Raw genomic sequence first — 23,306 nt, 5'->3', positions numbered from 1 at the left:
GACTGGAGACCAAAGGGTGTTAGAGTCCTCTTGGGGATATAGCCACAGGAGGGGTCAGTTCAAGCCTCTTGATCAGGAGTGCTAAAGAAGTATGTCTGACTGAGCATAGCTGTAGGAAGCAGTGATATGATGACTGTATCTCTAGGTCATCCAGGACCTACTTGGGATATATGGGAAAGTTATAGAAGAGTAACTTATTTCTCCTTGTTCTTTAGGTGGCATGCTGTTTCCACCAGAACTTTTTGACGTCAATGGCGATGGTCTTCCCGACATCTTGCTCTCCTTCACAGCTCTGAAAAATGCTAGTGTGTTGGGTGAGCATGCAGAGCCTCACAGCTAATCCCAAAACCAGTGGTGCGAGGTTTCTCAGTGTACAGTCATATTACGCTATCATGGCACACTCTTCCCCATTGACTCACGTTGATCAGAGATGGAGTTATTTCACTGCCTGCATGTTGAAAGGACTTGATTACTCCATTTCTTGGTGTTATCTTCTTTTGTTTTGAACCTTTCCACACAATCAATTGCTTTTAAAAGAAAAAGAATCACTACACATTCACCTCTTATTTATGGAACACAGCCCAAATGGGCATTGTCCAGGCAGAGGTTTTGTTTCAGGTATATGGTGTTTTCCAAGCAGTCCAAATGCTCTATTTTGTACCTGAAAAATATGATATGATATATATACACACATCCATCCATCCATACGCATATATCAGGTAGACCCTCCATAGTCTTTGTAATTACATAGTGGCTTGTGTCACTGGTACGTTATGGGAGAAGTTTATGACATTTTTTGTGATGGGGAGAGATACAGCCACTCTCTGTTCTGCCACATTCCATTACTTGCTCAACAACTTCCCTATTTCGTGTCTGTGTGTGCGTGTGAAAGAGAAATTAAATGGTTTGGATGTCATACACCTGCCCTTTCTCCCCCAACTCTTACAGCCAAGCTTCCTAGCGCGATCTCAAAATGTAGGTAAGGCTTGTGCCTGAGAACAGGAATGCCCCAAAGCTCCACGCACCACTTGAGCACCCAAACTCCCCACCCTCCAGGCGTTACTTAGATGTCTTTCCGCTGTTTAGAGGATCGATCTGCATTTGCGAATGCTTCCTCTAAGCCATTTCAGTGTGTGCGTTTGTGATGGTGGAGAGCAGCAAGACTGTCTTGCTAAAGGGAACAGCTTCACCCCATTTTTGTGCTTGCCTCATGATAGTTTGGAGATAGTAACTCTGTACTGCATGCCAGAGATCACTGTTGTGTGAACTGTGGAGCACGGGCATGTGAGAATCACAGAACAGACAGAATGTGATAGCTAATGTTTTGGCTGGTCACAGAACAACACTTCAGAATGTGTGTTCTTCACACATACAAAGAATACATGGAGAGGGGAACAGGGCCTTGTATTCTGGCTCCACCCACAATGTTGCCATTCCTCACGGGCTTCACCCCACAGATCTCTGCACATGGAGTGTTAAGGTCTGAAGAGGGAGTCAAGGAATGTACATAGGGTCCCTCTTCACACCTTAAGCCCAGTGTGTGGAGGTCAAGAATGAGGAGCTGCAGGGGTGGTGACATTGGGGGCGAGACCAGTATGTTCAGCTCCACCCCTCTCCATACATTTTTTGAAAACAGAGTGAATAACTGAAGGGAAAGGAACTGTAAAGTAATGCCACATCTAAAGAGAAGGAGTTGCAATTTGTGCATTTCTGTAGTAGTAGCCACAATGTCCAATGGTCAGGGATGATGGAAGTTATAGTCCAAAACATCTGGAGGGTCCCAGATTGGGGAAGGCTGCTATAGACATGAGCTTTCAGGAAACAGTGACCTTCACCGGATAAACAGGGCCATGGCCTGGACATTGGCAGAGAGGGTGCGAGGAAGACAGTGGTGTTGCTTGTCTCAGGAATTTTCCGTACCCTGCTCAGTCAGAGAACCACAACTTCTGTCAGAGACTTTGATGCTCAATTTTATTCTTGTGATAATTCAATATAATAAATATTTAAATGTTCATAAAATATGCTGCTCATCTAAGGAAAACTCAGAAGAGTGGTAGAGGGAGAAGAGATGGAACACAGATCTCAAAGATATTTTTCAGAAGGGCCCATTCCTTTGAGCTTCACCTGGCAGCTTGAGGATGAGTTTGTTTTCTCAATCATCCTATAAGTGACACGGAACTTGCAGGCTGTGAAAAGACTTAACCCAAGATTGCGACTAGTTGCACTTTGGAAAATCCTGGAAGGGCCTAGTACTGTCTGGCATGCATTCAGTGGGAGGCTTTCTTGTCCTGTTGTCCTTCTTTCCCACTCAGCATGATCCTATAGATGTTTGCTGAGAAAGATGTCCTGCTGCGTTTGAAGTGGCTTCTGGCCTTGTGGAATGAGGAATTCCCAGAGAGGCTCGCCTGGCGCCTACGTTGTGCTGTTTTCGGTGCCAAGTGAAGACCTTATTTTCTCAGGCATTTTAGTCTTTCCGTTTCTGTTGTTTTAATCTGTTGCTGTGTTTTACATCTTTGCACCGCTGCTAGGCTTTATTCGGTTCACATTTCTATTTTATATTGTAGCTTTAAACATATTGTATTTGATCATGTTGTACTTCATGGTTTTAATTGGTGTAAACTTCCCAGAGAGCTTTGGCTCTTGAGTGGTATAGAAATGTAATAAATAAATAAAATAATGCAGACTTCCTCAGCCTGGCGCCCTCCAGATGTGTTGGAGTACAACTCCCATGCATGCTGGCTGGGGATGATAGGGATTGTACTTCAACACATCTGGAGGACACCAGGTTGGGGAAGGCTGGTGTAGTAAATGCAGTTAGGATGGTGGCCTAAAGCTGTCATCCTATGTACCCCTAGCTGGGCATGTGAGTCCCATTGAACTCAGTGGCACTTGCTCTTCTGAGGAACCATGCATAGGACTGGGCCGTAAGTGGGGCTTAGGGACTCCTGGCTGAACTAATCAACACCGGGGTGTGCTTTTGAGATGACAGAAGCAGCCGTATCGAAAACATGAAGACAGAATCACATCTCAGTGGCAGATGCCCTTCACTTTGCAAAGCAAGCTGACTGCCCTTTTATGTGTGTTGTGTCCTCAGGTGTCTCCAAGCCGTGGGTCACTGTGATGGCCCTTTCGGGGATGAATGGCAGCACCCTGTGGTCCAGTCATGTTAAAGAGGAGATTCGGAGCGTGCAGTGTAAGGATTTGGACCTTGTGTCCTCAGCAGAGCCGATCTGTCTCATCACAGGGACCTCGAAATTCCTCAGCCTTCTGAGTGCTTCCTCAGGTGAGTCTCAACAAGTGTGGATGGATAATCAGCTGACAAATAATTTGACCCATAAAGCTAGCAAAGCCACCATACTTGGTTGTAGTAATTGTACCCTTCATGATTTAAATTTTGTTTATTTATTAAATGTATGTTCCACTTTTCCACCCAAAATGATGTTCAGGTTGGCTAACAATAATAAAATACAGGTTAAAAACAAATTCTTAAATACAACATAGCATAAAACCAAATCACTTAAAAATACAATTAAAAAAACACAGCAATTAAAGATTTACTGAAATGCTGGAGATGCACATTAATGTAAAAATCAAGCAGTTTACAGTGCTGTGAGCTTCCTTTCTATAGTGTGTATGTCTCCAGTCTGGTAAGTTTGACCTGCTATTAGTTAAAGTTTGTGACATGCAGTGACTTCCTTGTCTCTTCCTTTCCCCCACTACATAAGGATCTCTTTAAGCCTCCTGTGGATTCTGTTAACACTGACATAATTCTATATTATCCTGTAGGGAAACCCATTTGGACACTCGACTCATCACACCTGCCCAGTGGAACCTTGGCTGCCCCAGCTGTTCCTGTACCAGATGTGGATGGAGATAGGGTTGGCGATTTGGTGGTCCTGGCCATTGGAGAACCACAGGTATGATACATGATCTGATATATGTGGCAGTAAGGAGGAGAAGGTGATCTGAACAGAGTAGCCTTCCCCAAATCAGTGCCCTCCAGATGTGTTGGACTGCAACTTCCCATCATCCCCAGCCAGTGTCTGTATTGGGGAAGGCTGGAATAGAGTATCATAGGTAGATAGCAAGTTGTCTTCCACACATGCTCTTTCCCCTGCTTCTTCGGACTGGGAAAGCAGAGTGAAATAAAAGCATTGTTGATAACTGAGAAACCAGGACCTGCAGGAGAAGCTGCCACCACCGGGGGAGAGGCGTTCCTGCTGCTGTGCTGCCGCCGCCGCTGCCGCCGCCGCCACCACCACCACCACCACCACCACTACCGTGGACTCCTGCCTGGCAGTATTTTAAAGGGGATTTTTTAATTGGTTTTTTTTTTTTTTTCAATTTTGGGGGGATTCTGTTGTGTTTTAGGGGTGGGTAGCCTGCCTGATAGGCGGGAGTGAGGGGGCATGTGTCCACCTGATGGAGGCAGTGGGGGGACTGTTGGGGGCCAGAACATACCGAGGCTGGGCGGCAGGCACTGGCAGAGCGCTAGGGGCAGGCCATGCCAGGTAAGGGGAACAAGGGAGAGATGTGTAGTATCTGTCCCCTGCTCCGGGCCTGTCCAGAGCCAAAGGATGGCTGGGGGAGGCATGACCCCATCTTCTGGCCTTCGTTTGCTGCTCTGCAATGCCAGGTCTGTTACCCAGAAAACATCCCTCATCCATGACATGATCCTGGATGAGGGTGCAGACCTGGCATGTATTATGGAGACCTGGCTGGCTGAGGCCGCTGCTCCAACTCTTGCAGCCATGTGTCCAGCCAGATTTTCATACGCACAGCAGCCGAGGGCTGGGGATCGGGAAGGGGGAGTGGCTGTTATCTACAGAGAGTCCTTGGTTTTCACCAGATCCCCTCTCCGGGAGACCAAGGTTGCTGAGTGCATGTACTGGAGGTTGGGCCCGAAGGGCAGTCTGGGGATTCTGCTTGTGTACCGTCCACCCCGCTGCACGACTGACTCCCTGGCCGAGGTGCTTGAGGTGGTCTCTGATGTACATGTGCAGTCCCCTAATTTATTGGTGTTGGGAGACTTCAGTGTACATTCGGAGGCCATCCTCACGGGGGCACCTCGGGACTTTATGGAGACCATGGCATCCTGGGAGCTGCACCCTATTCTAACTGGGCCCACCCATGTAGCCGGTCATGCACTAGACCTTGTGTTTGTTTCTGGAGAAGCGGGGAGTGATCCGGAAGTCGGGGGTATATCCACCCCCCCTTGTCATGGTCAGATCACTATCTGGTGACGTTGGACTTCTCGGTTCCACAACCCCTCCGCAGGGGTGGAGGACCCATTAAAATGGTCCGTCCCAGGCGTCTTATGAATCTGAATGGATTCCTGAACGTGCTTCGGGATTCTCTGGAGCACGCCAACAGCCACTCAGTTGAGATCCTGGTGGGTGGGTGGAGCGCCGCAATCACTGGGGCATTTGATTGGGTGGCCCCGAAACACCCTCTCCCCCTGAGCAGGGCTTGGACTGCACCATGGTTCAATCCGCGGTTACAAGCTCTGAAACAGGAGGTGAGACTGCTAGAGCGCCGGTGGCGGAAGTCTCGCTCCAAAGACGATCAGACACGGGCTAGAGCCGTATCTTCAGCCTATCACGTGGTGGTGAAGGCAGCAAAAAAGGAATATTATGCTGCCTCTATCGCATCCGCAGAGTGCTGTCCCAGGAGGCTGTTCCAAGTGGTCTGGAGCCTGGTCAGTCCAGTAGCTCCGGAACCGCTGGAGCATTCTAAGGCCTCCTGTGAGGCCTTGGTAAGGCACTTTGCGGATAAAATTGATCGGATTAGGAGTGTTATTCCGTGCGCTGTGGATACAGTTAGTGAGCAAGAGGCGGTCTGTGGCAAACCAGTTTTGTGGGATCGGTTCCAGCTTCTTCCTTCTGATGAAGTGGAGAAGGTCTTTCATCTGTAAGGCTGACCACCTGCTTACTTGATCCTTGCCCATCTTGGCTCATTATGGGCTGCAGAGAGAGACTGGGTGAGGGAATCAGGGCGGTGGTGAACGCCTCCCTTGAGGAGAATTGATGCCATCAGCCCTCAAGGAGGCAGTGATAAGACCACTCTTAAAGAAGCCCTCCTTGGATCCCCAAGTTCTGAACAACTTTTGCGCAGTCTCAAATCTGCCATTTTTGGGCAAGGTGATTGAGCGGGTGGTGGCGATGTAGTTGAGGGCACACTTGGAAGAAGCTGATTATCTAGATCCATTTCAATCGGGCTTCAGGCCTGGGCATGGGACAGAAACGGCCTTGGTTGCCTTGGTGGATGATATGAGGAGGGCTGTGGATAGGGGTGAATGCTCCTTCCTTGTTCTCCTCGACCTCTCAGCGGCTTTTGATACCGTTGACCACGGTATCTTCCTGGACCGCTTGGAGGGGTTGGGCATTGGAGACACCGTATTGCGGTGGTTCCGGTCCTTCCTCTCCGGCAGGTACCAGAGGGTAGCACTGGGAGAGGAGGTTTCGGACCCGTGGCCACTCACTTGTGGGGTGCCACAAAGTTCCATCCTCTCCCCGATGCTATTTAATATCTATGTGAAGCCGCTGGGGGCTATCATCAGGAGGTTTGGGGTGCGGTGTCACCAATATGCAGATGACACGCAGCTCTACCTCTCATTCAAATCTTCACCAAAGTTGGCCGTTGAATCCCTGTCCAAATGTCTGGAGATGGTGAGTGGCTGGATGGGGAGGAATAAGCTGAAGCTGAACCCTGACAAGACCGAGGTACTTTTGGTGGGAGACAAGAGGAAGCTGGAGGATGTTGACCTGGTGTTGAATGGGGTATGGCTACACTTGAAAGACCAGGTCCGCAGCCTGGGGGTCATTTTAGACTCCCAGCTGTCCATGGAGGCTCAGGTGTCAGCTGTGAGCCGGACAGCGCTGTACCAACTCCATCTGATACGGCAGCTGCGCCCCTTCCTTCCCAACCATCTGCTCCCATTGGTAGTACATGCCCTGGTCTCCTCTCGTTTAGACTACTGCAATGCGCTGTACGTGGGGTTACCCTTGAAGACAGTTTGGAAGCTGCAGCTGGTACAGAACACAGTGGCTCTCCTGATTACAGGCAGCCGCCGGCGAGATCACATCACTCCAGTGCTGAAGGAGTTGTGCTGGTTACCAGTTGTTTTCTGGGCCAAATTCAAGGTGTTGGTTTTGACCTTTAAAACCCTATATGGTTCCGGCCCAGCCTATCTTAAGGAGCGCCTCCAGCAACACCAGACAGGCCGTTTAACAAGATCAGCCTCGGATGGCCTTCTCTCTGTCCCATCAGCCAGGACAGCTAGGCTGGTGAGGACGAGGGAGAGGGTCTTCTCTTTGGTGGCCCCCACTCTGTGGAACTCCCTCCCAAGGGAACTCCGCCATGCCCCCTCTTTAATGTGCTTCCGCCGCGCATTAAAAACGTGGTTGTTCAGGCAGGCATTCGGGGTGGGTTAGGGTATTTTTTATGATGTTTTAATGTAGAATTTTATTGTTTTAACTATTTTGTTGTACATCGCCCAGAGTGGCTGGGTGGCCAGCCAGATGGGCGATTAATAAATGTATTTAATTATTTAATTAACCACTGTAATTATCCAATTGACCTTCATCCATTTCCTGAGGTGTGATGATCATTCTTTTCCCTTTAACCTCCCTACCCCTTCCCATCCCCCTGCCCCACTTCAGCACTTTGGCTAATTCAAGAGTTTTAAGATCTTGATACAACTTGGCAGGATGCAGGCCACCAGATGTCACGTGGCATATCACAGGACGGGATCTGCTTTGTGTATAGGGAATGGTGCACTGTGGGGCAAAGAGGCTCCTATGCATAGAATCCATCCTTGCAATTCCACATACCTTCTCTCTCCTCTAGCCGGACTTGTGCTTCATCCTGGTGTCAGGCAAAACTGGAAGCCCTGTGGGAGGGCCTGTGAAGTACAGCACCAATGGAAACGGAAAGCTGATTGGCCCTCAAGCTCACATCACCAGCCATGGAGCAATCTACATCCTGTTTGGCTTTGGTAAGGGGCTGTGCCATTTCTCCTGGATCTTATTTCTAAGCTGCATTGGAACTAGAAGAAGAGTGAGTTTGTCCTGTGATACCCTGGTAGAATTAGATGGATCTCAGTGGCTAGAGTTTCATGCTCCCACTCCCCAGGCCCCAGAATGTAGTGTAGTTTGGGAGTAGTGAGACCATGACACTGGATCACTAAGTAGGTAATTGATCTGGAAAAGGAGGAAGAGAGAAGGTGATGCTGGCACAAGAAGAAAGTAGGCTGATACATGGGAATGAGTCATGTGAGAAGAAATGGCAAAGAGCACTGCAGAAAATGAGATGTGGTTGGATGTCCAGGATTGGGGGCTTGAGTTGTTATGGATGACCTGCCACTTGCCATGCCTTCCCTAACCTGGTGCCCTCCAGATGTGTTGGACTGCAACTCCCATCGCTGCCAGATTTGGAATGCAAATGGAATGTTTTTCTTTCAATTCCCTCATTTCCCCCTTTAGAACCTCATCAAAACTGGCAGAGCCAATTTTATTCTTATTATATCAGACAATAATGGGAGCTGCAGTCCACCACATCTGGAAGGCACCAGGTTGGGGAAGGCTAGCGTACCTCAGTGTTGAATCTTGTCAGGCCCTGTAATCCAGATTTTCAGGCCCTCTGGAAGCCAGCCATAAAACTGACATGGAAGGCAAATAGCACATGAAAAGATGCTCATTAGAATGTGCTGCATGATGACTGTCTCAGGACCTTTCCACACAATCTGGTTTTTGTGTGTGCAATGCACACGCTTCTTCTGCTAGCTCAGAAGGGACTATTTTGTACCGGGGAAAATGGCAATTCTTCCTCCATTTGCCCATCCATTGCTATTGCGGGTAGGATAAGGTTACACTGTGAAGTCTCATTGGATGTTCTAAGTGCCAGCTTTCATTTCCAAACTATGTTATGATCTTGTTTAGTTTGGGTTTTCCTGGGCCTCCTTCAGACCTCCCTGCTCTACATGGAGAGGTCAGGGACTGTGGGGGCGACACATGCAGAGATGGGACCAATGCACGCAGCCCTATATGTGCCCCTTACACGCCTTTACATACCCTGTTCGGGCATCACACCTGAAGAGGTCTATTATTGACACTGAAAAGGGTCTTGAGGAATATTTTGCAAATGCTAGAACATCCTTCCCCATCCTGATGCTGTCCAGATGGGTTGGACAACAACTCTGAGCATGCCCCAGCCATCCATCCAGGCTGTACTAGAATGTGGTTGGATCGTGTTTTGATTTCTGGTGCAGAAAGCTGTATGTGTCCTGCTGAGCACATGTTCAGGTTTTGCCTTTGCCTTTGTGAGGAGCCCAGAAGACCAGACGCAAGTGGGTCTGTGATTAGGGAGGCCACAGAATCCACTGAAAGGAGGCCTGCAGGATTATCGTGCAATGGCTAGAATATGGTGGGGACATGTTTTGATTGATGACGTGGCAAGGCCCTCATAGAAGTAGAGTAAACTGGGATGTCCCTCCAACTGCCTTTGTGCTTGTACTTTTTCCAGCCCTCCATTTCCTGTCACACATGCTTTGTCGAGATGCATCAGAATTTCAGCTTTTCCTTCTCCTGTCACCTAGGCAATGTCCAAGCAGTCGCTCTGAGGGATATATTTGCTCAGGCCAGAAACCGTGACATCTTCCCACCAGTGCTGCAGCGAAAAGAACCAGAGTGGGAGAAGCGCCGATCAGTCAATCTCTCAGAGCTCATAGACATTTACAGGTGGGATACTGTCCCCTCTCTCCTGTGAAAAATTTTGACTTGCTGAGTTATAGCTCAATGGCCTCTGGCTGAGGCTGAATCCTGTCTGAGACCCAGGCCATAAAGTGTTATGTAGAAATGCGCTTGGGGAACTCCTTAGCAGCTTCTCTGTCTGACACTTGCTCTGTCTGGTTTCATCGGGTTGGTAAGTGAAGTCACTGGGGCACACACCATCGCCTTACTTTTGCTCTCTTCCTCCCTCAGTGGTGGTGTTGAGTTCCTGCAGGCAGTAAAATCTCCAGATGGCAACTGCAGTGACCTTCTTGTCACTACTAAGCATGGCTTGACCTTGCTGAGGGGACAGGACTTGGAGCCACGCTGGAATCTACAGCAGCAGGACATTGACAGGTTACTGGGTTTTGTTTTTGTCTTTGCTGTATCTGCTTCTGCACGCTTAGGTATACTCCAAAGGCCCTCTTTGTCGTCCTCTCTTTGGTGCCAAGCCCATCGGACAAGATCGCTGCCACAGCTGTAAAACACCCTCCCCCTAAATATTTGCAAAAGCCCACAGCAGAGCATTTGGTGTCTGGGTTTATTTTTAAGATCACGATGTTTAACGTTCATATTTACATGTGCAGTCTCCTTTAATCTGACTGTCTGAGATCAAAGTAAGTAAAGAAAAAGAAGTAATAAAAAGCAAATAAGAACACAATAGAAGTATATAAAAACATGAACAATATGGAGATGGCGAACACATGCTGGACAGGGCCTCTGCCTACAGAGACCTTCCTTTCTACCCCTTTCCCAGACTCCAAGGTTATGTACTCTCTCTCCTTTGGGAAGCCCGCTTGTCTCCCTCTCTCTTGGCCTTCAGGTGAGCAGGGGAAGACATTCTGTTTTTCCAGCCCTTTGGCTTGTTTTAATTATTCTCCTGCTTGTTTTGTTGTTGCTTCTGCTTGTTTAAGCTCTCTGTTTTATTACTGTGATTTTATTGTCTGTTGTCTTAAAAAAAAAAGATGTAAGCCGCCTTGGGGGCCTTGTTGTTGCTGAAAGGCGGGCCATGTGTTTTAAATAAATAAACCCTATCTGATGAGGATGATAATGGGACCATTATGGGCCATACAGTCAGGCCGCAAGATTCATAGGACTAGCAGCATTTGGAGGGTTTCTCTTTTAGTTTCCACAGAGTCCAGGAAGCTCCAATGCATACATAACACGTGTGTGTGTGTGTGGGGGGGGTCATTTGACCCCCCCCCACATGCATTGAAAGAACATGTGAGAGGGTCATGGCGTTATGGAGGCTAATGTGTGGAGCCCCCCCCCAGTCAATGCATTTGGCTGTCATGTGAAGGGGCTCTACCTGTATGTTGATGTATGCACATATAGCCTTCCATGTGAGGAAGAATCCTGGCCCAGTCATGGAACTCTCATGTGTGGAGGAGCTCTACATGCATAGCATGCATTAGTTCATGAGTAGAGCCCCTTCAAGTACTGGCCGAACTTGAGGATGGGGGGGCCGTGGCTGATATGCACACCATCGGCAGGGGGCGGGGCTAGCCAGCACAGTCCCACCGCCCTTTCCTCTTTCCATGTGTAGAGGGGATCTTGTCTGAACCCCTTTACTCCTAATGCCCAGTCTACAGGCGAGTGTGCAAATGTTCATTGTTTGATGACTTGCTTGTATGAAAGTGCCATCGTTGACCAAACACCCCAGACAGAGCATTCATATCACCTCCAGTACAATTATTTTCGGTGGAGGCAGCTCAGCTGATGACCATGCATGTGTGAATCAACCCTGTAACTCATAACGAACAGTGTGCTGCAGCCGGTGTGGTGATTAAGTGTGTTGGAGTAGGACTCCAAGGAGACTCGGGTTCAAATCCCAACTAGCCAAGAAGCTCACTGGGTGATCTTGGGCTATTTATTACTGTTTCCTAGCCAAACCTACCTCATGGGGTTGTTGTGAGGATAAAATGGGGAGGAAGGGCAAAATTAAAATATAATATATTTTGCAACCAGCAGTACATATCTGCACAACTCACATGATTATGTGAAATTTATGTTGGTAGTCACAGAGTTGTTGGTGCATTTTTAAAGGTGTGAAGAACGTCACATTTGTTAATAAAACATGTGCATGCAAAGAATAAGGCAATAAAACATGATGCTTCGTGGTGCTGAACAAATTACATCAGCACAGAGTATGTGCTAGTGAATAATTGGTTTTAGAGTGCCTTTCTTTCTTTCTTTCTTTCTTTCTTTCTTTCTTTCTTTCGTTCTTTCTTTTTCTTATTTATTTACTGCATTTTTATCCTGCTTTTCAGACAATTATGGTCTCCCAAAGCAGTTCATGTCAATCAAAAAAAGTGAGAGAAGCCCTGTCATCAGGCTTATCAACTAAAGTGACAAGGCACACAAGGGAAGGGGAGTGGAGGGAAAGGAAGAGGATCAGTTTTTTTTAAGGCCAGAATGAGGTGGTGAGCTGTAAGTGGGCACTCAAATGCGCTTTCGGCCAGGCTGATCTTCCTTTGCTGGTGTTCCTGCTTGAATAGCAACTGGAGGCTCTTGTTCCTTTAGCCAGTGGATGGGGCCCAGGGCAACTGTGCATTGCAGCACAGTGTTATTTCTGTCAGGGAGGGGGAAGCGAGCTTCCTGCAACTGCATCAACACATGGTCTTTGCCCATGCCAGGCTAACATACTTGATGGATGAGCAGTCTAACCTGCTTTGGCAAGCTCTGGGCTTGCAGGAATGCAGATGTGAAAGGAAGGTGACCGCTGAGGGTGTGGGCATGGTCACTTAGGATGCCTTCCTTGTCCCTCCTTTGTTCTGACTGTTGCTTTCTTCACTTTTGCAGCCAGCCCTCCCCAGGCTACTTCAGTGATGATCAGACCCTGGACTTTATGCTTCAAGCACAGAATGGAAACAACATCACAAAAAAGGTACATTTGCTCACTCTCTGACAGAGCAGTCCTGTCTGCATTTACGCAGAAGCAATTCCAATATATTTAGTGGGGCTTACTCTAGGGTAAGTGTGTCTCAGGTGGCAGTGTAATGGCACAGATTACATTTTACCGATGCTTACTGTATCAAGTGGTAAGAGCTGCATGTATCTGAAGGTAGCAGTAAGCTTCCTCCCAAGCAATGGCTGGAGATAATTGACTAAAGCTTTTCTACGCATTACAGTGACTGAGGGCCAAATTAGACATTGACATGAAATTCACCTTTGCCTTTAATGTACACATTTTAAAAATACAAATAGCAGCCATGGAGTGTGTGTGTGTGTGTGTGTGTGTCTGTATGAGAATTATGAAGATTACAGAGCAGATTGCGGGGGGGGGGGGGTGTTAACCTTTTCTTCCTTTGATGCGGTCCTGTTGAAAGTCACTCTCTTTGAGCTGCTGTTTGCATTGGGAGGAAATGCCCCACTGGCTGCAGAGAAGGGCTTTTCTTCAGAACTGCAACAGGGGTCATACCTGATTCTGACCATTATCAGATCTCCCCCACCCCATTGTTGCTATATGTTTGAATGCACCACCCTATAGGCCCTCTGTATGCTAGTTTACTACATGCAGAGCGCTTTGTATGTGTACAAGCATTCGAAGGTATGTCCTCCCACCTGTAATCTATCTGAAGTGGTACTGCTCTGCATTCAACCATCTTACACTGTGTAATGCAGGGGTACAGAACCTCAAGCCTGGGGCCCAAATCCAGCCCTCCTGGGGCTCCAATCTAGCCCCACAGTGTTCCCCAGATTGCTGTGCCTCTTTCCCCTGACCACTGATTGTTTGGTGGTTTCCCAGTTCTGTGCAGTGTTCACCCCATTCTGAAAGGTTGAAATACCTCCCCTACTCATACTGAGTTACTGGCAGTATGAACTTTAAACTACAATATGGTGGCATTTTTTAAATTTTGGCCCTCCTTGCTTTTGGCCCCACCCACCACGGGAATGTGGCCCCTGAGAGTTTCTCTGAAATGGAATTTGGCCCTTTGGCTGAAAAAGGTTGAACTCCCCTGGTGTAATGTGTATAATAGCTTTTAAAAGTGAAAAAGCGTATGTATTTGCCAGATGTTCCTAGGGAGGTGATAAACAGGGCATGAGAGGGATAGCCATCCTCTATCATTCCCCCCTCCTTCTGCTCTGCACCTGCTGGTCAAAGGTTTACTGCCTTTGAATATGGATAATCCATTTTAACCCTCCTGATTCCATCTCTCTCTCTCTCTCTCTCTCTCTCTCTCTCTCTCTCTTCCATTGCCTTTTCCATGTGCCCCTCATCCTTGTGCTCACTCTGGGATTCTCTGCTTTCAGTTGCTGGTGGTAGATGGTAAATCAGGCCTCCCCATTTGGAGTTATGAGCTACCGTGTCACATGAAAAGATCGGATGCGCAGTCAGTGATGACTCTGGAGAAAAAATCTGTCTTTCTCTTCTGGGCTAATGAAAAGCAGTCTCTCCTAAAAAGCTTGGTAAGTGAGAGCCCAGTTCTCCAGGTTAGAAGGAGACTTTGTGTAGTGTGTTCTTTCTATAAAGCAAAGGAGTCATAGAATCATAGAATAGTAGGGTTGGAAGGGGCCTACAAGGCCATCGAGTCCAACCCCCTGCTCGATGCAGGAATCCAAGTCAGAGCATCCCTGACAGATGGCTGTCCAGCCTCGTCTTGAAGGCCTCCAGTGTGGGAGAGCCCACTACCTCCCTGGGTAATTGGTCTCATTGTCGTATTGCTGTAACAGTCAGGAAGGTTTTCCTGATGTTCAGCCAGAATCTGGCTTCCTGTAACTTGAGCCCATTATTCTGTGCCCTGCACTCTGGGATGATGGAGAAGAGATCCTGGCCTTCCTCTCTGTGACAGCCTTTCAAGTACTTGAAGAGCGCTATCATATCTCCCCTCAGTCTTCTCTTCTCAAGGCTAAATATGCCCAGTTCTTTCAGTCTCTCTTCATAGGGCTTTGTTTCCAGTCCCCTGATCATCTTTGTTGCCCTCCTCTGAACCTTCTCCAGTTTGTCTGCATCCTTCTTGAAGTGTGGTGCCCAGAACTGGACACAGTACTCCAGATGAGGCCTAACCAGTGCTGAGTAGAGTGGAACATGTCTCAGACTTGGCTGGCTTCCATGCCATCTGCCCTGCCATCTGCTCCCTAAATTCATTATGTTTGGGGACATGCTTGGAGGCATTTTCCATTTTCCTTCCTCCCTCCTATATTTCCAGGACCCAGACCTGGTATGGAAAACAGATTTTTGGGCTGAGCGGATTCAGCCCTGCTCGTGTATGTGGTTCCCAGTCTTATTTATTTATATATTTATTTACTTAAATTATATGAATTCCATTATATGCCGCCTTTCAGTGCAACATTTTCTGAAGGTGGATTACATCCAAACCATAATGCACAATAGATCAGATAACAATAAACCCCAAATTTCCGCTGAAAACATTTAAAACGTTACGACATTAAAACAGCAGCTATTAAAACAGTGTAGAGCACCACATATTAAAAAGCAGTTTGAAATAAAAAAAAGTCTTCAGGGTCCGATTAAAAGCCAGTCGAGTAGAGGAGCTACATGGATCTCCCCAGGGAGGGAATTCCACAAGCATGAGGCCACTACCGAAAAGGCCCTTTTCCTTGTGTCCTCCAGTCTCTTCTTTAATGCTGGCTGTTGTCAGAATACAAGAGAAGATGAGTGATGTTCTTAAGGTAAACATCTTTCTTGACTCCAGTTTTCATTTTTTGTTTCCATCTTGAAAATCCACCACATTCGGTGGGATGACTAATCTGGCTACCCTTCTGGAAGATGAAAGTGGTTTGACACAATTCCATAAGTAGTAGTGGTGGACACACACACGGTCTGATTTTAAGTGAAAGTTTTGCAATTAGGAGACCCCCACTCTTGCCACCGCCATGATTCATAGGGTTGGATATAGACCAAGTTAGTCACACTTTCGTCCTGTTTCAGTGGGACAACATAGGCATGACCAAATTAAGTCCCATTGATTTCAACTTGACTAAAGTGTGACTAATTTAGGTGGAATCCAACCCATTGCAAATCCCAGAAATTTGTGTAGGAAATGGGTAATTCATGATGTTGTCATTGTTGTAGGAGCCCAGCCCAAGAGTCCACCATCTTTATCTCCTTCATCCCGCTTTCCCTACAGTCCTTTTGGACCTGAGTAATACAACAGGCACAGTGACTGCTTCATCCAGTGAGTATGTGCTGGTGTGGGGAGAAAAATATAAACAGAGTCCAAATGGGTGCTTCCCAATTTTCGATGGATAGTTTTTGTTCTCTTCCTTTCTTGGTTGCTTGTGGCACTTAAGCTTCTTGGTTAAATATTTGTTTTTCCTCTTGTGCATAGAGCCTGGCTGATAGCTGTATCAGAGTCTACAGAGAGTAGTGGGTTCCCGGATTTTTCACTGCCTTCTACAGCAGTACAGCAGCCTTCCTCAGCCTAGTTCCCTCCGGATGTGTGGGTCTACAGTGCCCACCATCCTCAGACAGCATGGCACTATATGCATGTTATAATGCAACAGCTTTTGATAATGAGGGCACTAAAAACTGGGCCAGCAGCCCATTAGGCTCACAGAGGGTAACAGCTCGGGGTGTCATTCTGTGACTGGATCATAGAATCATAGAATAGTAGGGTTGGAAGGGGCCTACAAGACCATCGAGTCCAACCCCCTGCTCAATGCAGGAATCCATGTCAGAGCATCCCCGACAGGTGGCTGTCCGGCCTCGTCTTGAATGCCGCCAGTGTGGGAGAGCCCACCACCTCCCTAGGCAATTGGTTCCATCCAGGACCCTATGCCTGCGGTTGCCTCTTGCACATGCTGTGATGATAATGCAGCACAAAGGCAGTGATGCACTGCTAATGGCCGGGCCGGAGGCAGGGGCAGAGGCGGTTCTCTTTTGGGGGCAAGGGGGGCAGTGACCCTCCACCTGTCCCCAACCCACTTGTGCCAGAGGCAACCAGGTACATGTGCAGCTGCTGAGTGCCACACAGGTTCTTCTCCTGTCCTCCTCTGGCAAACTCAGTAGAGCATTGAACATCTACCCTGCCCTGCCCTCCATCCTACCAGCCCCAGAGGGCACCAGCTGCCGCTGCTCAGGGGTAGGCATTGTTGAGCCCCTGCCAAGTCCCACTTGCCATTAGGGGGGGCACTGAGACTCTTTGAAGCTTCCTGACCCTTCTCCTCCTCTTTCCTGTTGCTGCCTGTTCATCTGACACCTCTGAGCATGCAAGCAACAGGAGTGCGGAGACAGCAAAGCTTCCTCGACTTCCATTGTGCAGGTTGGGCCCAGAGGGTGGGGGCAAGTGAGTGGATGGCAGTGCCTTGGAGAGGGGGGGCGTCTAGAGAGAGACGAGCACGGAGATCACCTAGCTGAAGTGCCCCCTCCAAACCTGAAGCTGGTGCTGGCTAATGGCATAAGGAAGGGGGCCATGGATCACTCTGCCAAGCTGGTGCCTAAGTGCCAGGGGGCCCAGGCCGAGTGCTGGAAATGGCCACCCTCCCACATCTTCAGCTGTCTGAAAACATGTGGGACCACAGGCAGGCCTGCTGGCCAAAAAGCGAGGAACCTGTTGGGAGGCTCAGCGGGGTGGCCTCCCTCAGCAGCATGTTCCCAGGCAGAGGGAATGCAGCAAATCTTGGAGCCAAATGGCAGCTAGTGACATGGAATGGGCTTTCAGTGATCACCTGTATCCTAGAACCGAGATGATTCCCATCCGCGGTCTCATCATAGTGCCCAGCTTGAACTGTCTGCGGTCCCCTTTCCAAGCCAACAGCTGTACTGGCACAGAGGAAGAAAATGTGTGCCTGCCCTACAGAGCTCCTAGTCCAAGCTTTGTGGCATGTAGCACCAAAGGCCTTTTTGGGGCCCCATGGGATGTGCAAACATTGGCACAATCAAGCCCCTGGCATTTTTGACAGCAAGTGCTGGCTGGAGTGGAGTGAACCTGGGGAGGGAAGAACCAGTCAGCACTGGCTTACTTGCCAAACGTGGGATGCTGCTCCCGCTGCCGTGGTGCAAGCCCCTGCACGTTTCCAGTAAAGCCCCACTACACAGGGTTAGGCGGCTGAGAATCTCAGGATTTTGAAGTTGTGTTTTTCTAGGCCTCTTATCTGATTCTCAGGAAACTGGCTGCCTTTTTTAAATCGTGTGCATTTCATGTTTTGTATATAATTCCTATTGTTGTGAGGTATGCTAAGGTTTTAGGATCACAAGCTTTTCATTTTTGCATTGCTGCTATTTTCTGTGTGTTTGTAACTGCACTCACCAGAGTCAGAAATGCTGGTTGTGAGTGCAGCCTCCATGTCAGCTCTGCCGGGGCATTTGTATTCATTGCAGCGTTTCAGGCTGCTGAATGCGATGGCTAGATTTTAACTCTAACTAGAAGCCCAGCCCCTACACAGTTAGAAACGGTGAGGGAAAGTTAGTCTGACTGTCAGATCTGAATGTAGGGAATTACTTAACGTTCATCGGTATGTTCTTTCCCTTCTGCATTCTACGAGTTGGCATCAATGATCTTCAAAAAGATGCATTTTACATCACCGTGACCACGAGCCCCACCTCTGAACACCAGCCTGGGTTTCTGTCGGTCAGCAAACTGCGTCTAAGGTGGGCCTTGATGACTCAGAGCCGAGAAGTGCCCCTGAAGGAGACAGATCCCAAAATAAATCGTGGGGAATTGAGGCGCTTCCTTTCCAGGATCAAATTTATCGATTCTTCTCACAAGGTGAGATGATTTGAAGAGTTCTTTGGGGATAAAGATGTGCATGTGAGAGGCAGAAGAATTGACAGGGAATGTCTGGATTTGAGTCTGGCAAATTGCAGAACAAAAGGATTGAGAGAAGTGGCAGAAGTGTGTGGGAGCAAAAGAAAGATGGGTTCTCTGCTTTGACCTTGGGCAGGGAGGTGGTCTTGATTTTTCTCTAGGTATGCTGTGGCTCATTTGCACTCTGCGGAGTCTTGTTAGGCAAGGCCTCAAGCTACTCCCACAATTGGTTCCTTTTCTGACGATGCTGTTGTTATTATAATAATAATACAAGTGAGCTATGAATTGCAGACCAGGTTCCAGAGAGGTGCAATTCATTTGACTCAGCAAGGAAAAAATATCGTGATTTACCCTTTTGCCATCAAGGATTTGCATTGAGATCACCAGAATCACTCATGGGAGTCATCTTGTTTCTTGAAACACAATAAAATACAAATCAGTTCTCAGATCTAGGGTTCCAAATGTGGCCAGTGCTGTGCAAGCTCAGGCACTTGCTAAGGCCCCAACTTGGTTTAAGGGTCCAGTGTGATCCCAGCTGCAGGGGGACCCCGGGCCATACTCTCATTTCGCATGGGGCCCCATCAAGCTCAGAGTCCGTCTGTACTGCTTCTGGCTGATGTGACACAGTCGTCTCCAGTGATGTAGTAGGAGAGCCAGGAAGCAGTGCCAGGACTGTTTTATTAGCAGGGATGCTGATGCCGTCTGCCACCTATTCCCTGTTCCCTCTGAGCTTAGCTGCAGTCCTCACAGTAGCTAGGGGGAAATGAATTACCCCAGCAACAATATATTGTTCCCTGTTGTAGTGCAAAGTACTTTGGCTTGCTCTTGAATGGGCAGTTAAGCTTTACGAAAGACCTGCTCCAGGTGGAAATGAAAACTGCTAGAAGTGGTTTGTTGATACGGATCCACGCAGCTGGCTGAATTTTTGGACTGTCCTTGGGGATGTGGCTACGGGGACTGTCATGATGAGCAGCTGCACTTCAGAATTTACCACCACACCACTGGCTGTCTTTGCATGATTCCTCCAGCCTGACTTGGCCTGGTGCCAAGTGAGAGCATGCCCTTCCCTTCCTCTCCCCACTGACACACTGTTGTTGTTGCCACTGGTTTGGTTGCCCTTACACGAAGCAAGAGCCTGTGCCCCTCTTGCCCGAGGGCCTGCAAAAACCTGGCAGCCAGCCTTTGCGTACCTGACATTTTCTCTCTCCCTCCCCCCTCCCCCCAGTTCTAGCTATGGAACTTCTCTGGTTTTCTGAGCAATGGGACAAAAATGCGGTCCTCAGTATCAGCAGCAGGCCAAGCGGATCAGCCAGACTTCATGATGCCTTCAGTAAGTGATGAATGGGGACTGAGAACCAGGCTGCCACTCGCGCACCCTTGTGAGCAGCTGCAGAGGGCTGGAGAGGCTGTCCTGGTGGCGACCCTCCAGCACCCTGACTTGCAGAAACACTCCTTGACCCTTTCACTGCTACTCCCTGCCTGCATACTTTCTTCCAGGTAGATCCAATATGTACATTGATGCAGAGACACTGGTGTACACATCTCTCTGTGTGTATATATTATCTGTACATATATATTGTATTTTTAATTTATTAAGTCTTTTTGAGGAAGCTCCCACTGGTATCTTAGAAGCATTTCCACCTACTCTGCTTTTTGCTAAGTGTGCCCTTGGCTTGCGACTTTTGCCTTTTGGGTTCCTTCTGCTGTCTCCTTTGTTTTAGGGGTCACCGTTGTGTCCTATTCAGTTCTTCCTTCCCCCACCTCCCGACCTTTGACCAAGGCTGAATGGCATTATGTACTTTAGCGCTGAATGATGGCATATGCTTATTCAGGGCCAGACTGGAGTTGGTGCTGTTGAACTGAAAGGCTGTGCTCTGCTCTCAAATCTCTCCCTCTCTTCTTCATGCTGAAATCAGCTGTCCAAGGGTCTGCCCTATTTTTGTACAATCAGTGGATAAGAAAATATTCCCTGCAATGCTCTTGTATATTGCCTGTGTTATTTATATTTCCTGTGCTATGACAAATAAGCAATGTCTGAAAAACGCTGTGGTCTTGCAATGTTTCATCTTTTGATGCAGGGCTGCTGGGGATGTCACTTTGCAAGAAGGATTCTGTCATCACCACAAAGATGTAAAACAGGCATCTAACTCTGCCTCTGGCAAAAGCAGGCAAAGGGTTGTGACCAGGGCACTGGTGCATTTTCCCTGGTGATACCTGGTTGCAATTTCGACTTTGAGAGGCTGTTGCTGGCTGGATTATATAAAAAGCATCCCATGGGGGCATGTTATACTTACCAGGGGAATCTGTGTTATTTATATTTTCCTCTCCCAGCTTGAGTTTGTTTAGATCCGGGATCTTCACTGTTTTTCAAGCAGGAGTCACTTTAGCTCCGGGCATCGCCACTGAGAACACGAGGGCCTTTCCTGGGCCGTGGAGGAGGGGCTGCCTCTCCTCTTCCCCTCTGGACTCAGCTCGAAGCCTTTTTGAGCCTCTCCTCGCCGTCCCCTTCATGCTTTCCAAGCAAGGCCTCATCAGTCAGTTACCAGGCAGGCAAATTCCGACTGATTCACTTGCTCCTTGGAATGGGATGGATCTTTTTCTCGTCACTGAGAGAGTGTTCTGCCTTGCTCACTGCTGCCAGATTTCCCAGCACAGGTCCACGTTGCTCTCTCTCTTGCCTGCACATTCAATTTCCCCTCCACCTCCAGCCCTATAGCTCTCCAGTCACATTGCTCTTTGCCTGTTGTCCCCCCTCCCACAATTAATTGGTTGATTGCACCTGAGATCCCCTTTCCTCCCCTCCCTGCTGCCACCTTACAGCTGATGAGTGGTAGGCCTCCTTGACTCCCCACACCCCAAAGCCTCGTCTGATAGCCCAGCTCACAGTAGCCAGCCCACAGCTGAAGCAAACAATGAAGCAAAGGTAGGAAGCCCCTGCTGAGAGTGAGCAGCAGTAGGGCTGCCCTTGGGAGCTGCCAGTGGCCCTCGGGCCTGGCAGTGAAGAACACTGGTTTAGATTATTTGTCTTTACCATATCGACTGGACTGTATCCAGCTCAGTCCAAAACTGTCTTTTCGTCCGAGAATGTCTAGTGTGTCCTGTCTTCTGACTGGAGTAGAACCCCTGGCTGCATTAATAGGCCGCACTGTGATTCGTCATGTGTGAAATAAAGCCCATGGTGTTATTGGGGGCATGCGTAAACAGCTTAGAAATAACTTCTTCAGGAACACCCCTCCCCATTGTAAGATTTCCTGTCCATTTGTAGGGCACTGATTTTTGATTAAGGTTTGGTTCTCTTCCTTTTTTTCTAGTAAACAACTTGCCAGGGTTTCCTCCCATCTGTCAATGAAATGGCACTTTTAACACCTCCTCACAAAGTCACCTTAGGGCTGTGGGAAAACGCAATGCCTGTCTGTGATGCTGCTTTTGCCTGTGATCTTGCCGTAGGGTCTCCGTTATATTCCATTCCACATACACAAGTCGTAATGCTGATGTTAACATCTGTCAGCAGTATATAAAAGACAAAGTATGACAGTAATTCTTAGCAGAATCCATCACTAATGTAATCCATGGAAGAGCGGATCAGTGACCAAAGGTACTCAAAGAAATAGCACTATATATCCAGTTAACATCGCTGTTATACAACCTCTGGGATTAACTCCTCAGAGTTGCCTGTAATTAAATCCTTTGCTGCTGGTGATACACCATCACTGATAACCATCTTAACATGTGTCCCACTCATTTACCCTTTGGTGTGTGTGTGTGTGTATTTAAAAGCCAACCAAACTAATTCTGACAAAAGATGCCATTAGCGCTCCTTCATAAGAAAAGCCCAACTGGATCAGACCAAAGGCCTATCTAGTCCAGCATCCCACAGTGGTCAGCCTGATGCCTCTGGGCAGCCCACAAGCAGGACATGAAGGCAGTAGCCCTCTCCTGCTGCTGTTCCCTAGCAACTGGTGTTCGTGCTGCTCTGATCCTGGAGGTAGTATGTAGCCATCATGATTATAAACCATTGACAGTCTTATCCTCCTTGAACTGGTCTAATCAATCCCTTTTTGTGTTTACCATCCTGAATGATTTGGTGTCATCAGCAAACTTGGCCACTTCACTGCTCACCCCTAACTCCAGATTACATATGAAGAAGTTAAAACGCACCGTTCCCAATACAGATCCGTGGAGGACTCCACTTCTCACATACTTATATTGTGAGAACTCTCTGTTTATTCCTGTGGAACAGGGTTAGTGCCATGCTAATGGTAAGGGGGAAGTCACTCCTGTTGTTCCACTGAAATAATAATTTGTACATAGCCATATTCTATCCTGTATAAATAAATGCCTTGTCATCATTAGCTTTTATCCTCAGAGCAATCCCTGAGGCAGGGCCTCCCCACACCTCTCCTCTTTTCATTCTTGAACCTTTGAAGAATGTGTATATGTGGGAGTGGAGCTTTGGGGTCAACAGCACTGTAAATACTAGCAAGTCTTATAGCACTTGTCTCCCCACTACCATCTCCTAGGTCAGGCCTTTGTTTTTAAATAAAGGTTTTAGGTTAAGGCATACAAATTGGTTCCTGAGTTTCTTCAGTAGGGAGAAACTCCATGTTGCCCAACCCTAGCTGGCAAATCCTGTCAACTACCTGAAATGACAGCATGTCACAGTTTCCTCCTTTAATTCACAGACTTGATTTATATTTTTTGGTCACACTGGTCCCTCCATAATGTGAATTCTTTCTCCATTTCCTGTGTGCACTTTAAATAAAGAGCTTGTCTGTATATTGTTTAAACTGTGAACCATAATGGAACAAATAAATATGTATAGCATCTC

At 47.9% G+C, this 23,306-nt stretch overlaps 1 protein-coding gene across 2 annotated transcripts in view; it reads left to right on the top strand.

The window, feature by feature from the left end:
- Nucleotides 1-23,306, top strand: part of FAM234B (family with sequence similarity 234 member B) — a 59,156-nt gene extending 35,850 nt beyond the window's left edge. For both annotated transcript variants that reach the window (XM_084810068.1, XM_084810067.1), the window contains exons 3-13: nucleotides 216-314; nucleotides 3,095-3,283; nucleotides 3,787-3,917; nucleotides 7,849-7,996; nucleotides 9,596-9,737; nucleotides 9,981-10,124; nucleotides 12,570-12,654; nucleotides 14,022-14,177; nucleotides 15,805-15,907; nucleotides 18,216-18,439; nucleotides 19,704-23,306. In XM_084810068.1, the coding sequence (XP_084666194.1) occupies nucleotides 216-314; nucleotides 3,095-3,283; nucleotides 3,787-3,917; nucleotides 7,849-7,996; nucleotides 9,596-9,737; nucleotides 9,981-10,124; nucleotides 12,570-12,654; nucleotides 14,022-14,177; nucleotides 15,805-15,907; nucleotides 18,216-18,439; nucleotides 19,704-19,709 (1,427 nt within the window). In that variant the 3' untranslated portion in view covers nucleotides 19,710-23,306. The remainder of the gene's footprint in view (nucleotides 1-215; nucleotides 315-3,094; nucleotides 3,284-3,786; nucleotides 3,918-7,848; nucleotides 7,997-9,595; nucleotides 9,738-9,980; nucleotides 10,125-12,569; nucleotides 12,655-14,021; nucleotides 14,178-15,804; nucleotides 15,908-18,215; nucleotides 18,440-19,703) is intronic.

This window comes from Heloderma suspectum, chromosome 7 (assembly GCF_057233095.1).
Source record: "Heloderma suspectum isolate Gila_16-S chromosome 7, 16-S_ref, whole genome shotgun sequence".
In the NCBI taxonomy this organism is placed as follows: Eukaryota; Metazoa; Chordata; class Lepidosauria; order Squamata; family Helodermatidae; genus Heloderma; species Heloderma suspectum.
This window is presented reverse-complemented; position numbering and strand designations above follow the sequence as displayed.